The sequence below is a fragment of the Plodia interpunctella genome, chromosome 22 (assembly GCF_027563975.2).
Source record: "Plodia interpunctella isolate USDA-ARS_2022_Savannah chromosome 22, ilPloInte3.2, whole genome shotgun sequence".
Taxonomy (NCBI): Eukaryota; Metazoa; Arthropoda; class Insecta; order Lepidoptera; family Pyralidae; genus Plodia; species Plodia interpunctella.
Window position 1 is genome coordinate 5955024 of NC_071315.1, and position 13770 is coordinate 5968793.

Here is a 13770-nt window from a genome sequence, read left to right on the forward strand (position 1 = left end):
AAACAAATAGGGCAATCTCTCTTTTTAAATTACGAACCATGGTTACGAAAACAGTGAGAATTTTTGATGTTAGAAAATTTATTATGAAACTAGCTTTGCCAGCGACTTCGCCCGCGTTTAATTCGTGCGTCCGCCCATAAATTATTATTGTCAATATCTCGGGTTCTAAGTAATATATCGCGGTGAAACATAGGTTTCATCGCTATATATTGAACGTATAGGAACATGTCTATACCGTCTATTTATAATAATTAATAATAAATATAAATACATATGTATGGACATATCACACAGATTAAGTTGGCTTCAAAGTAAGTTCGAGACTTGTATTACGGGTTACTAACTCAACGACACTATATGTTTTATAACATATAAATTATTGTATAAATAAACATCCAAGACCCGCAAGTCAATCTGAAAAAGTTCATTTTCCTGACCTGATCGGGGATCGAACCCGGGACCCTCAGTGTACTCGTAGCAGCGCGCCATGATGACATGATGATGTGGAAAAAAGTTTGACAAAAATGAGACTCCAACAATCGTCGCTACGATTTTTCTACACTGCTACGATTCTACGACCTTGCTACAATGCTTTGTACAACGATACTACGATTATGCTACAACGTCTTTAGATAGTCACCAATATAAGGTCGTCCAAATCAAAAGGGACCTTATGGCAACTAGCACTTAGGTCTTTATTGCCGTTGTTTTGTATTGGAACAACGCCAAAAAAGACCTAAGTGACAATGACAGGTGAAACTAAATAAATGCTTGTATATATATAAAAAACAGCTGCATTCATAGGAATAATCGTGGGTAAAATCAAAATGTTAATAATTAATCTGTACTGTGGTAATATAAATTTTATGAATGATTTGATTTTGGAAATTCCTTCCTTCCGCAAGAAAATTAACGGATCGTAATGACAGTGCCGTCGCAGTGGTTGAAACGCCATGAGATCCAACCTCATAGAAACTACGCAATCTTCTTGTATTCATGTCCGCATCTGTCCGGGTTTGGCGATGACTGTGTGAGTAAAATATACACATGGGTTTTGAAGAATCTCCTGCTAGAAATAAACTTGTATTCAGTATGAGAAGATGTGTACATTACAATGAGTAAAAGCTAACCTTATTGGCACAATTATTGAGTAATGGAGAAACGTCAGGTTGGTAAAATTACTACCTACTTATGAAATTTTTATAATTTTATTCTCCGCTATGACGCGTTTAAGGTCGGGCTTGGCTTAAAAAAACCTTTTAAGTTTTTATGATGGCGGCCGCCTGTCTGGCATTAGGGCGGAAACCGAAAGTACCTAAGTCCTGATATACTTACCTAACGTTGGTTACCTATACCGAACTTTAAAATACCTAGGTACCTTAATTATAAATTTCGGTTAATTTTGTCATTCTAGAAGCTGAGAGAAGATTGTTAAAGAACGTGAAACGTTTAAATCAACATAAATATTTATTTTCAAACATTTTGCTTAACGACAAATATTTTGCTTAAAATCTATAAGAAATTGTATGATATTTACACTTTTTTCAGTAAATTTTATATCAGCCGGAACATCTTTGCAAATGTTACCTACGATATTATAAATATAGTAAGTACAACATTCATTTTTTTTTGCCTGAAGTTGGATTTCATACCGATTGACCCGATTTTACGGTAGGTAGTTAATTTTTTTTGTATTTGACGTATAGACTTCGGTCTTTCGTTTGACCGTCGTTCGGATCGTTTTTATTTATTGCTGTTAGCTTGAAGTTTGTTTGACGTTCTTTCAACTGTCACTGTCAAAACAGGATAAATAAAATAACTACTAGTATTAATGAACGAAGACGCTCGCAGATTGATCATTTTGTATACCTAATTATTTATATTAATTACTGTATAAAATATGTATTGTGTAATATTTAACAAAAAGCTAAAACATGTCTGATCTTCGAATATGTAGGATTTGTTTGCGAACGGAGTGTAAAATCTACAAGTATGATCTACATCAACTCAAGCATTTTTATGAAGAAGTTATGGCAGCAAAAGTGAGTTTCTTTTCGTTTTTTTTTAAATATACAGATACCTTTGCCAGGGTCACAAGTTGTCTATCGGCCTTCTCTATTCCTCGTATTATCTAACGACTACATGCATGTATTTATATTCTCTATCAACAAATATCTAAAATACTACCTATATTATTACAGATCAATGAGGTTGATGTATTCCCTAATTATTTCTGCTACGAATGCGCCACTTTACTGCACAAGTTCCATAAATTCAAGGAGAAATGTCACACTGGGCTGAGAGTGCTACAAGAGATGCTATGGAAAGGACCGGTAAGGGTTTAATTAAACTCCATTTTTTGTTACAAGTCTTATTGTGTAAACAATTTTACTGTGACTGTTTATGATTTTACAGCAATAGAAAATAGATTTACTAGGAACTTTACTTTTTTGTCAATCTATCATTGTGTTACTTCAGAATTTATAAGTTTGAAATAATTCAACAATAAATCTGTGAAGATTATTTACATGTTAGGACCTTTAAGAAGAAACATAGTGTACCTGGTTAGTTACTTATAGACATTGATAGTTCTTTAAAGCTACCATTAGGTAGGTAGGGCATTTATACCATTACCATGTTTGTCACAAAACTGCCTTTGTTTTAATGTGATAAGATGATCTACCTATCCAAACAAATGCGGGTTCTGTTTGTGCACATAGCATTCTGTAAAATTTGCTTTATTGCTATGCACTCTCATTTATTCTTGTTGTTCTGTAAATGTTATTTTCACAGATAACCTATCAAGCAATATACGATATTGACAAACAAAGTCAAAATTTAGACTCAAGCTTAGGCATCATAATGGTCCCTTCACATTCACGGAGAGTCAAAACATTCTCTATCCTGGACTCGGCGATGAGCAGTGATGAAGAAATTGACACCAATGACATTGAATTCAATAATGATGATGTGGAATTAATCAATGATGAAACTGAATTAAACAATGCCATTTGTTCCAATTTTTTAAATAAAGAAACCAAAACTGATGAACTTGAAGAACTTTCAAATGACAATATACATAATGACATACAATTAATAAGCATAAAATCTGAAAAACTTGATGTAGATGAGGCTGAATATAAGTTTGAAGGTGATTTGAAGATTAAGAAATTGAGTGTGGAACATTGGAAGAGAATTAATTTGAGTGAAGAAGAAGCGGTGAATGAATTTCGTGCACGGGCAAAGAATCCCAAGTTTCTGAAAGCTCCGTATCAGTGTATGCTGTGTTTCAAGGGATTTTCTAAGAACGAAATGTTAAAGAGACATCATCAAATTAAGCACAGTGAGGTAAAAACATGTTACTTATTTATTTAGAAACTTAATTGGAAACATTTACTTAGATCCCCCATGAGGCTGACATAGTCACACAAAGTGCACTGAAGCCTTGTCTGTCTGTCACCCAAAGCCAAGAAAAAAACGGAACCCTCAATGATCACTGTGTCTCTATCTGTCATTGTCACATCTAATTTGCTTCGATTCTACTGGACCAAACTATGTGCCTAAAAAAACTTCTTCAAGCAAGTTCAACTCTCACTTGACAGGTTTTTTTTTTATAAATTATGGTATCTAATTTGTTACGGTTTTATCCGATCGAAGCCGACGAGCCTCTTAATACTATAATTGACCGAGCAAGTGAAGTCTAACATCCTACTTGGGGCAAAAATACATTCTTTGTATGTATGTATGTTTGTTTGTTTGTTTGTTTGTTTGTTTGTTTGTTTGTTTGTTTGTTTGTTTGTTTGTTTGTTTGTAACGCGATAACATTCGAACCGTTGGTCCGATTTTGATGAAATTTAAAAGGTATGTAGGATATGCCAATAGAAATTTTAAGTTCTGCAGGCATCAAAATCTGTTCAGTCGTTTTTGAAATTTTCACAATTTTGTGAAAAATTGTGCAAAAATATTGTGTTCGTGAGGTTCGCAGTGAACAACTAGTATTAAACGTACGTTACGTACGTTACGTCTCAATAATCTAATTTGTTCGGACAGTCAATCGGGCGTATGGAGTGCCGCTTCTGCAAAATGCGCTTCAGACAAAAATGCTACTTGGGATCACACATGCGCACGCACTTCATAAAGTTTCAATGTCTCCGGTGCGACCTTGTCTGTAACTTGGAGTGAGTACCTGTTACAGTGTAATTTTCATATTCTTTTATTCCCGTCGGGGCAAGGGGCAGACACAAACTTCATTCAATTTGTATTCCATTTTAAATCTTGACGACCTAAGTGGCGCAGTGGTAAAGTACCTGCCTCTGGACTGAGAGGTCCCGGGTTCGATCCCCGGTCGGGTCATGATGGAAAACGATCTTTTTCTGATTGTAACAAAATATAGTATCGTTGAGTTAGTGTCCCATAACACAAGTCTCGAACTTAACTTTGGGGCTAGCTCAATCTGTGTGATTTGCCCTAATATAATTTATTTATTATTTTAATGACTGGTCTGCGGAATAGACTTGACAATGATAGATGTCGCCACAACATTCGTCTGTCATCAGGCTGTATTTCATACAACACTACAAAATATACTAATTATCATATTCCACTTTTCGTTATTTTCCCTATGTCTCCAGAATCCCATATAATGTAAGTCAATCACTGTGATGTTTATACTGACAAGGTAAAAGTAAGCCACACAAGCCGCCTCATACGTTCCCGAACGCACTGCGATTATTTCGCCAACCCTTATAATCTTAAGCATGGCACGCGTTCACGAAGTCGTAACTTTTTTTAAATTCTTACAGACAGACAGCATTATTACATGATGAATATCACAGTGGAATATTGAGGAAATGTGTGTTCTGTGATGAAGAATTCAAGTGAGTATAAACAATTATATTTATGATTTGATGATATCAAAAATGAAGCAGTTTTCACAAATTTATATAGCGATTTGGTCTAATTTAAAATCTGGTATAGGTTTCATCGCGATACGTACTTAGAACCCGAGATATTTTCGATAATAAGTTATGAACGGATGCACGATATTAACGCGGGCGAATCCGCGGGCGAAAGCTAGCCCTACTAATATTATAAATGCGAAAGTTTGCGAGGATGTATGTGTGTATGTATGTATGTTTGTTTGTTACTCTCGCACGCAAAATCTAGTGACAGATTGTTATGAAATTCGGTACACGGGTAGAACATAACCTGGGACAACACATAGGGTACTTTTTATCCCGAAATTCCCACGGGAACGAAGCCCCGGGCAGCTTGTAATTAATATACGCACAAATTTATGATTGAAACTTGATTTATATATAAGTATTGATACTTTGACCAACAGACACATGTCAACGTACTATACACACTTGCGCACGCACCGCAGCAAATTTGTGTGTACACTGTGCGGCGTCTCCTTTGTGAGCAAAGCCGGGTTGCATCAGCACAAGAAGAGGAAGCATATATTGGAGGAAGTTGTGAGTAAAAAAAAAAAACGAAAAAAAATTAATCATTTTTGCCACAAAAGTATTTATTGTCGTCGGAGAGACTGATGACACGATTTTTACGACTGCCCAGTAAATTAACTAAATTAATTGATTAACTTAAACTATCAATAAGTACGCAGGTTTCCTCAAGAATTTTCATTCAACTGAACATAGTGGTGGTCTATGAAAACTACATATACATGAGTCAGATTGGTATACAAACTCATGTGGCACGAGTAAGATTCGAACCTGGGACCTTTCGATCCAAAGGCAGTCTTAACGACTAGACCACAACCACCACTTCAATATGTGATACTTTTTAACCGCGGCTTCGCCCGCGTAAATTTCTCACGGCTACAGTTATTTTTCCGGGATGAAAGGTCCTTCTCCATACTCAAACTATATGTATGCAAAATTTCAAAAAGATCGGATGAGTAGACAGAGCGTGAATAGGTAACAAACAAACGAACATACTTTGGCATTTATAATATTAGTTAGGATATATATATTATATTGTTCACTTCTTCATAGTCGTATTCCTCATGGCTGAGGGTCGTGGTCATCACGTGGAATTAAACACACACAACAACAGTTTTGGCATTATTAATGGTTTGCCATTGCTTTCTCCATTTCACACACAAGTTAATAATATTGTTCACAGGATAGTCCCGATGACTTCGAAGATCTGAATACATACTGCGAACGTTGTGATATTCGATTCGAGACTAGAAAGGCATTCGAGGAACATCTATTACATTCCACCATGCATATTGATGGGTAATGTTTCGTTTTACAATAAGCTATAGCTAGATCTTCGCGCCAAAAATGACCTCAAATCAATGCTCCCGTTTTGACGTGAAAAAAGGACAAAAAAAAACACGCTTTCGCAATTATTTTGCATGACATATCTTAATATATTGTTTATTTATGCCTGTACTTAACGTAAATATAAAACTTATAAATAGGTAACTAAGTATAAAAGTACTGCTTATTGTTCTGGCGATATCTCTCTAATTTGATGCATGTTTTATTCTCGGCTGTGACCTCAAAAAAGAAAATTTCAAGATCTACTTGCGACTTTCCGACCGTCCACTTGCCTGACGTCAACGCACTTTGAGAATGCTGTTGCTTATCAGCCGTCAGCGCGTTTTATGCCTTTAGGCGACTTGAGTAAGGCCTACCACAAAACATACAAACATAGCATGTTATGTGACGACCTCAGTGGCGCAGTGGTAAAGTTCTTGTCACTGAACCGAGAGGTCCCTGGTTCGATCCCCGGTCGGGTCATGATGGAAAATGATCTTTTTCTGATTGGCCCGGGTCTTGGATGTTTATCTATATATTTGTTATAAAATATAGTATCGTTGAGTTAGTATCCCATAACACAAGTCTCGAACTTACTTTGGGGCTAGCTCAATCTGTGTGATTTGTCTTAATATATATATATATTTATTTATTTATTTATATTAACGTCAGAATGCTGGCTCTTCTTCCCATATCGTGTTGGCATCGTGTAAATAGAGAATTATGTGGGCGCGTTTTATGTTTCCCTATTCTAGTATCTTAACTATGTATAGTTTTTAATTTAAATTTTGAGAAATAAAATTTAACTTAAAAATTATTATTATTATAATTCTCAGAGACGACCCGGCTGAATTTAAGAAAAAAACCTTGGGGAAGAAGATAAAAGCGAAGGTTAGTTAATTGAATCGAGTGTACACTCAAAAACTATTCAATTACTTAGCTGATGCCTGCGACTTCGTTCGCGTGGCCGAACAATTTTTGGTAAGAAGTGAAAATTATTAGAGAAATTTAATCGTACCGACAAAGCGTAACGGTAACTATACATACAGAACTGAAAAACAATTATGACTCTTCTTCAGGTGTTCCAGATCTTCGATTTTGATATCGTAACAGAAAATGCTCATCAGGCTGAATAACTTTTGTTAAGGCGTCATTTCAATATTTCCTATAGTTTTGCTGTACCATCATTGTTCTCCATCAGGTGTTCCAGCTTTCAAAATAATTTATACCCTATATGTTGCCCAGGCTTAATAGCTATATAACAAAAAAGTTTCATTTAAATCCGTCCAGTAGTTTTGAAAATTATCGTGTACAAACAGACAGACGTCTGTACGTCTGTACGTATGTACAGACATACAGATATACAGACAAACAGATTGTTTTTTTCAAATTCTCACTCTGTTGCTGTGACTCTATCGCCTAATTTTATTTTAAACGACATCTGTTTGTCTGTATATCTGTATGTACAGACATACAGATACACAGACAAACAGATTGTTTTTTCAAATTCTTACTCTGTTGCTGTGACTCTATCGCCTAATTTTATTTATAAATAAATTTATTCAATATACAGGATTTCTTTCTACTGTTTTGTTAAATGTATTGATTTTTTTTTCTTTAGAAAAATAAATTAATAACTAAGTAGTAAGGCTATTATTTTTTTTTTGTAAAGAAAAAAAAACATTAAAACAAATTAAACAAAAACACAGTCTATCGCGTAAGTTGCGTAATTTCATTTATATAATATATCAAAATGTTATACATTATATTATATCTTCAAAACATGAGTGTTCTGTTGGTGCAAGATTTTATTGAAATCGGTCTAGTAGTATCAGAGTTTATTGTTGGACATGCATTTTAGTATGTTTGTAATGTACAAATATTTCTAATACTCATGTATAAATATGTTTTGTTACAGATTACCAATACACTACGAAAAATGTACGTATATATTCAAATAAGTTTCTAACCGATGTCCGCGATTTTGATCTAGTGTTTTTTATATTGTGTTCTTAGCTGAATATGGAATACAAGCAGTTGCCGGCAGCTTCATCCGCGTAAATTTCCCACGGGAACAGTTTTTTATCCGGGATAAAGGGTACCCTATGTCCATCTTAATACTTCAAACTACAAGTATGCAAACTTTCAAGATTGTTTGTGTAGATAGAGCGTGAAGTGGTAACAAATTTACTTTCGCATCTATAATATTAGTTAGCATGTGTTCGGCCCTTTGGAAACCGTCACACCGTACACATACAGACAAATTACAATTTTGCATTTTTATACTTCAGCGCTATACATTGCTGAACAAGTAAAGTTGGCCAAATTTTGTGTACACAACATGATCATCTAAAGTCTAGTTTTTTTTTTTTTATTATTTTTTTTAATTTTAGTTTCGTCAGTTTTTTTCTAGCTGCTGAGAGGATGCCAGGAGGAGGGGGTTTATAAAATTTTTAATTATTTTTTTTATTGATACACAGGAATTCTGATGACGATCTGTTGGCTCTCAGTCATCCCAGGAAGAGAGTCAGGAAGTACAAACGCATGAGATGCAAGCCCACAACGTGTTATCAGGTATGTAACTACAATATCATTTGGAAATCTATTTATTTATTTATGTATTTATTTATTTATTTATTTATTTATTTATTTATTTATTTATTTATTTATTTATTTATTTATTTATTCAAAAACTTTTTACATTGTATATGAAATTGAGCAGTGTACATTATTATAATTATATTTACATTACTTTACAATATTAAATTAAATAAATGAACCTGTATAAGTCATGCTTTTATCCTACTAATATAATAAATGCGAAAGTTTTAGAGGATATATGTGTGTGCGTGTGTGTGTATGCTTGTTAGTCTTTCCCGCAAAATCTACTGGACAGATCGTTATGAAATTTGGTACACGGATAGAATATAACCTGGAATATCATATAGGGTACTCTTTATCCCGAAATTCACAGCCCGAAAGCCCCAGGGCTAGTCTATGTATACGTTATTTAAAATATAATATCGTTAAGTTAGTACGTACACCGTAACACAAGTTTCGACTTGCTTCCGGTGAAGGAAAACATCGTGAGGAAACCTGCACTCTGGCAGGACAGTTCAGTTCAGTAGGTGACGGTAATTAGTCGTAAAAGTCACCCCAGATGCCTTTAGGCGACTTGAATAAAATCTGACACCAGAGTTTCTGAGGCTTTGGGGCTCAAAGTCAGATTTGTCCACATATAAATATATGTGGATAATGTTTATATAGTTATATTCTTGCAAATGAAAATCGATTGATCGATTCTATTTACGATCGCGATGTCAATTTGTCGATGAACTAATTAATGTCTATTCACTTTTTTTTATAAGTGCGGGCAACACTTCGCGACACAGGCGGCGTGTATGGCCCACCACAAGGAGATGCATCCGCGCACTTCGTTCTACTCTAACAACGAACGAGCTATATGTGAGATCTGCGGCGCTAATCTCGCGGTGAGTTGCGTGGTTCCGCCCTAAAATAGGTACAGAAACAGAGTTTAATGGAGCTTCACGACTGATGTTCTGTGTGACTGTGGACCACACCGTAGCGTCGTACGAGGCGAAAATAGTATTTCCATAGATTAAAACAACGAACGCGCGCCACCTATGAGATCTGCGGCGCTGACTTCCCGGTGAGTTACGTGGTTTCGCCCTAATATATAAAAAAATTGTTATTTAAAAACATTTAAAAAATGTTAAGCCCTTCTGGCATGATAGGGACCAACACTGTTCAAATGAGTTTCTTTCGGCATTTGTTCTCAACAGTGTTCGTTCTGAAATGCTAGTAGTTTGTAGCTTTGGTAAATATCATTTAATTTAGAATATGACGTGAAAAAGTGCCTGTGAAGGCCTAATTTCTGAATAAATTATTTTATTTTAACATATAGGACCAGTTGATAGGCAATATAATCAAACAACGAGTTATATGATCCAAACAACGAGCGCGCTGTGAAATCTGCGGCGCTAGATTCCAAATTCAAATTCAAATCATTTATTCAGAAATTAGACCTTCACAGGCACTTTTTCTCGTCAATCTTTAAATTTATAGTTATTTCTCACAATTCCCGGTGGGTACGTGGTTCCGTCCTAACATAGGACCACTCGCGCTTGATAGGCAATATAGCATTCCCAAGAGTTGATGTAACGCAGGCTGCCCTGTGGAGCGGATCAATTCAGCCAGCTGCATATGGGACCTGTATGAGGCTTGCCAAACGTCCCGGATTTTCCGGGACGTCCCACTCCTGGATCAATTTTGGGGCCGTCCCGCCATGACCCCTTGCGGGACGCCTTTTGTCCCGGAAATCAGTGATCATTAATATTATTATATGTTTTTTTTTTACTAATTAATAATCACCTACGCAATACATATTTCGCTTGAGGAACGTTCGATGTTTATTCGTTCGAGCTTTACACATAGGTAAATTTATATTGATTTTTTGCTATTATTTATAAATAATAAATGTATAGTTTTTTTTTTTGCTACCATTTTGTATGTGTTGGTTGTGTCGCTCGTAATATACCAAAGCCCCGGATGTCGAGCTGGGAAATCCCGGAAATGCCATTTTTTAGTTGGCAAGCCTACCTGTATGAGGCCAATGACAAGGCAATTGCTGTGTCCACGTACCGGTGTAAATTAATATAATTTGATAGCTATTTCGACTCGAAACGAAGAAGACCCCGATGCCGACGCGAATTGCGTAGTTTATATGTGAGCTTTTTTTACCACAATAAAAAACAAGCAATGTACGTCTAAACGCCATATTTAGCGAACTGTTCGCCGATAATGCGGAGCCGATATAAGGTACCTTTCGTACCTTATATCGGCCTGTCTACCTTTTCTAACGTCACAATGATATTGCGCCATATTTAACTGTATTTGCTTTGGGGCTAGCTCAATCTGTGTGATTTGTCCTAATATATTTATTTATTGTTATTTATTTAAGTATGTAAAATTCTTACAAATAAACCATTATATTCTCCTACAGCCGGGCAGTATAATAACTCACATGAACATGCATTCCCGCGAGAAGATGCACCCATGCAGCTTGTGCGACAAGAGTTTCCACGCCAGCTGCAGCCTGAAGCGACACCTGGTGGTGGGACATTTGTTTATTTCACTTTTTTTTAGGGTTTCGTAACTACCTCAAAAGGTAAAAACGGAACCCTTATAGGATCACTTCGTTGTCTGTCCGTTTAAATTAGAAACTCAACTTCGCCCGCATAGTGTGATGTGATATATTCTATGTGAATGCTCAACAGACATGAGTTTCATACAAACTTTGACCCCCAATTATAGTAATATGGGGGTCGATTTTTGAAAAAAAAAGTAAGTCTACTTTTTCAAAACTCGACCGAGCCGAATATATTTGGGTCTTCAACTATATGCATACCAAATTTAATCAAAATCAGTCCAGCGGTTTAGCCGTGAAAGCGGAACAGACAGACTTTCGCATTTATAATGTTAGCATGGATCATTTCCCCAGGTATATTTTATCCTTTAGCTTTTGCTGTATTTATTCAATTCTGAATCTCAATTTCATTAATTTATTTTATTTCTTAGCGAAAATTAAAAATAAAAATTATTTAACCGATTAAGTATATATAGTAGTATGACACACTAGGTAAATAATTTTAGTTTTGTAGTTTTCTAGAATACAATGTGGTCACAGTTGAACCAAAGCCACCCGTTTTCGATTTAGTCAACTTTAGTCGACATTAAAGTGTCAAAATGTTTTCAAAAGAAAATAAAAATATGAGATGATGACGCTAGTGTGCTGAGTGGCGATAATTTCTAATTGTTATTCTGACAGACACACACAGGCGAGAAGAGGTTTGTCTGTTCGGTGTGCGGCAAAAGATTTACTCAGAGCAACAGTATGAAGTTACATTATAGAACGGTGCACCTCAAACAGCCATATCCAAAGAGGTATGTTAGATTGTAGCTTTCATTACGTTAATAGTTGAGGTTTTATTCTTTTACGAAAATTTATCGAAATATGTATTTTTGTTGTATTTTTTTTATGTATTATAATAAACTTTCTCACAGAATTTCATGTGTATATTAATTGGTATTTAAATGTGATTTTTTAGTATATTACTTACAAAATAAAAGAATAGATTTTACTGTTTCTAAATTTGCAACAGATTCAAATTTATTGCCACATGAAAATAAATATTTTTGTGATTAAAACTTCGTTCAAGTTAGCCATTTGTATTACAAAAACAATTTTATACATGCATATACAGGGTTACTAGTATCAAACGCAAAACCTAAAGATTACTTGGGTGCATCAAAACAAGTAACTTTTATTCGACGACTTTTCGTGATTCGTAGTTTTTTTTTTTTCATATAAAAAAATTCAATCTAATTTGCGATTGTACACATCTTAACTCTATGTATGTGTAATAGCCAAGCAACACGAGACAGTACAGTAGCGTTATGTAGCGGAATCGAACATACATTTAACGTTTTTTAGAAACGACATTAAAACTAAATTATTTATTACGTTTAGACAAAAGTCGTATAACAAAAGATTTTTTTTTTTCATTTATTATGGCACAAACAGTCATAGATACAAATAGTATTACAAAAACAGTGAACCATATAATAGACCAAACAGTGCCGATTATGTATATGGTGTAGTGATTTATAAATGCATGCGTGTTAACAATAAATATGATCTAAATTATCACATCCTAATAATAATTTAATACAGTGATGTTCTAAGAACATTAGTATCCTATAAGTACAAATAATAGAATCTCAAAAAGAAAAAACAAATCTATGATATAATATTAACTTAAGATATAAGATATAGTTTTAGTTAGATAACATGTTATAGTCCTTATGCGCCTTTGGAAGGTTATGCGTTAGATACCAGTAATCCTGTGTACATTTTTCTAAATAACTAATTAAGTATATTGCTAAAATCAGATTTTAATATTCCGCTATTTTTTAAATTTTTTACAGAAATAGAAGAAAAAAGAAAAACGAACCGCAAACTACCGTGGACGATTCGAAATCAGACGAATCAGACAGCCTGCCGGAACCGGAAATTGGGTCCATACGGGACCCTAAGACGGGACTCGAACCCGTACCCAATGTGCCATTAGACTCGAGATTGGAGGAGAATGTGTATTTGACACTCACGTAGACTTCAGTGATATTAAATGTGATTTTGTCCATTTTTTTTTGTTTTTATTCAAAACTAGCGACCCGCCCCGGCTTCGCACGGGTGCAATATTATGCATGTCATATTATTATGTATATATCTACACTATATCTATATGGAAAAAATCATCAAAGTATGTTGCTTACCTAGCTGTTTTAAAGATCTAAGCATTCGTAGGGACCGATAGCGTGAAGCGACTTTGTTTTTGGGCGTGACTCAACTTCACACTTATTATTACTGTGTACTGTTTTCAACAATTTATATTATAGC

At 35.0% G+C, this 13770-nt stretch overlaps 1 protein-coding gene across 1 annotated transcript; it reads left to right on the forward strand.

Moving 5' to 3' along the window:
- Positions 1–1781: 1781 nt before the first annotated feature.
- Positions 1782–13516, forward strand: LOC128679608 (zinc finger protein 37-like). The gene is made up of 14 exons (XM_053761977.2): positions 1782–2042; positions 2202–2333; positions 2794–3348; positions 4051–4178; positions 4803–4877; positions 5345–5477; positions 6148–6263; positions 7127–7181; positions 8209–8231; positions 8771–8864; positions 9659–9781; positions 11314–11424; positions 12139–12254; positions 13299–13516. Exons 1-14 carry the CDS (start codon positions 1935–1937, stop codon positions 13480–13482), a joined length of 1953 nt encoding a protein of 650 aa, XP_053617952.1. The 5' UTR covers positions 1782–1934; the 3' UTR covers positions 13483–13516.
- The last annotated feature ends 254 nt before the right edge of the window (positions 13517–13770 follow it).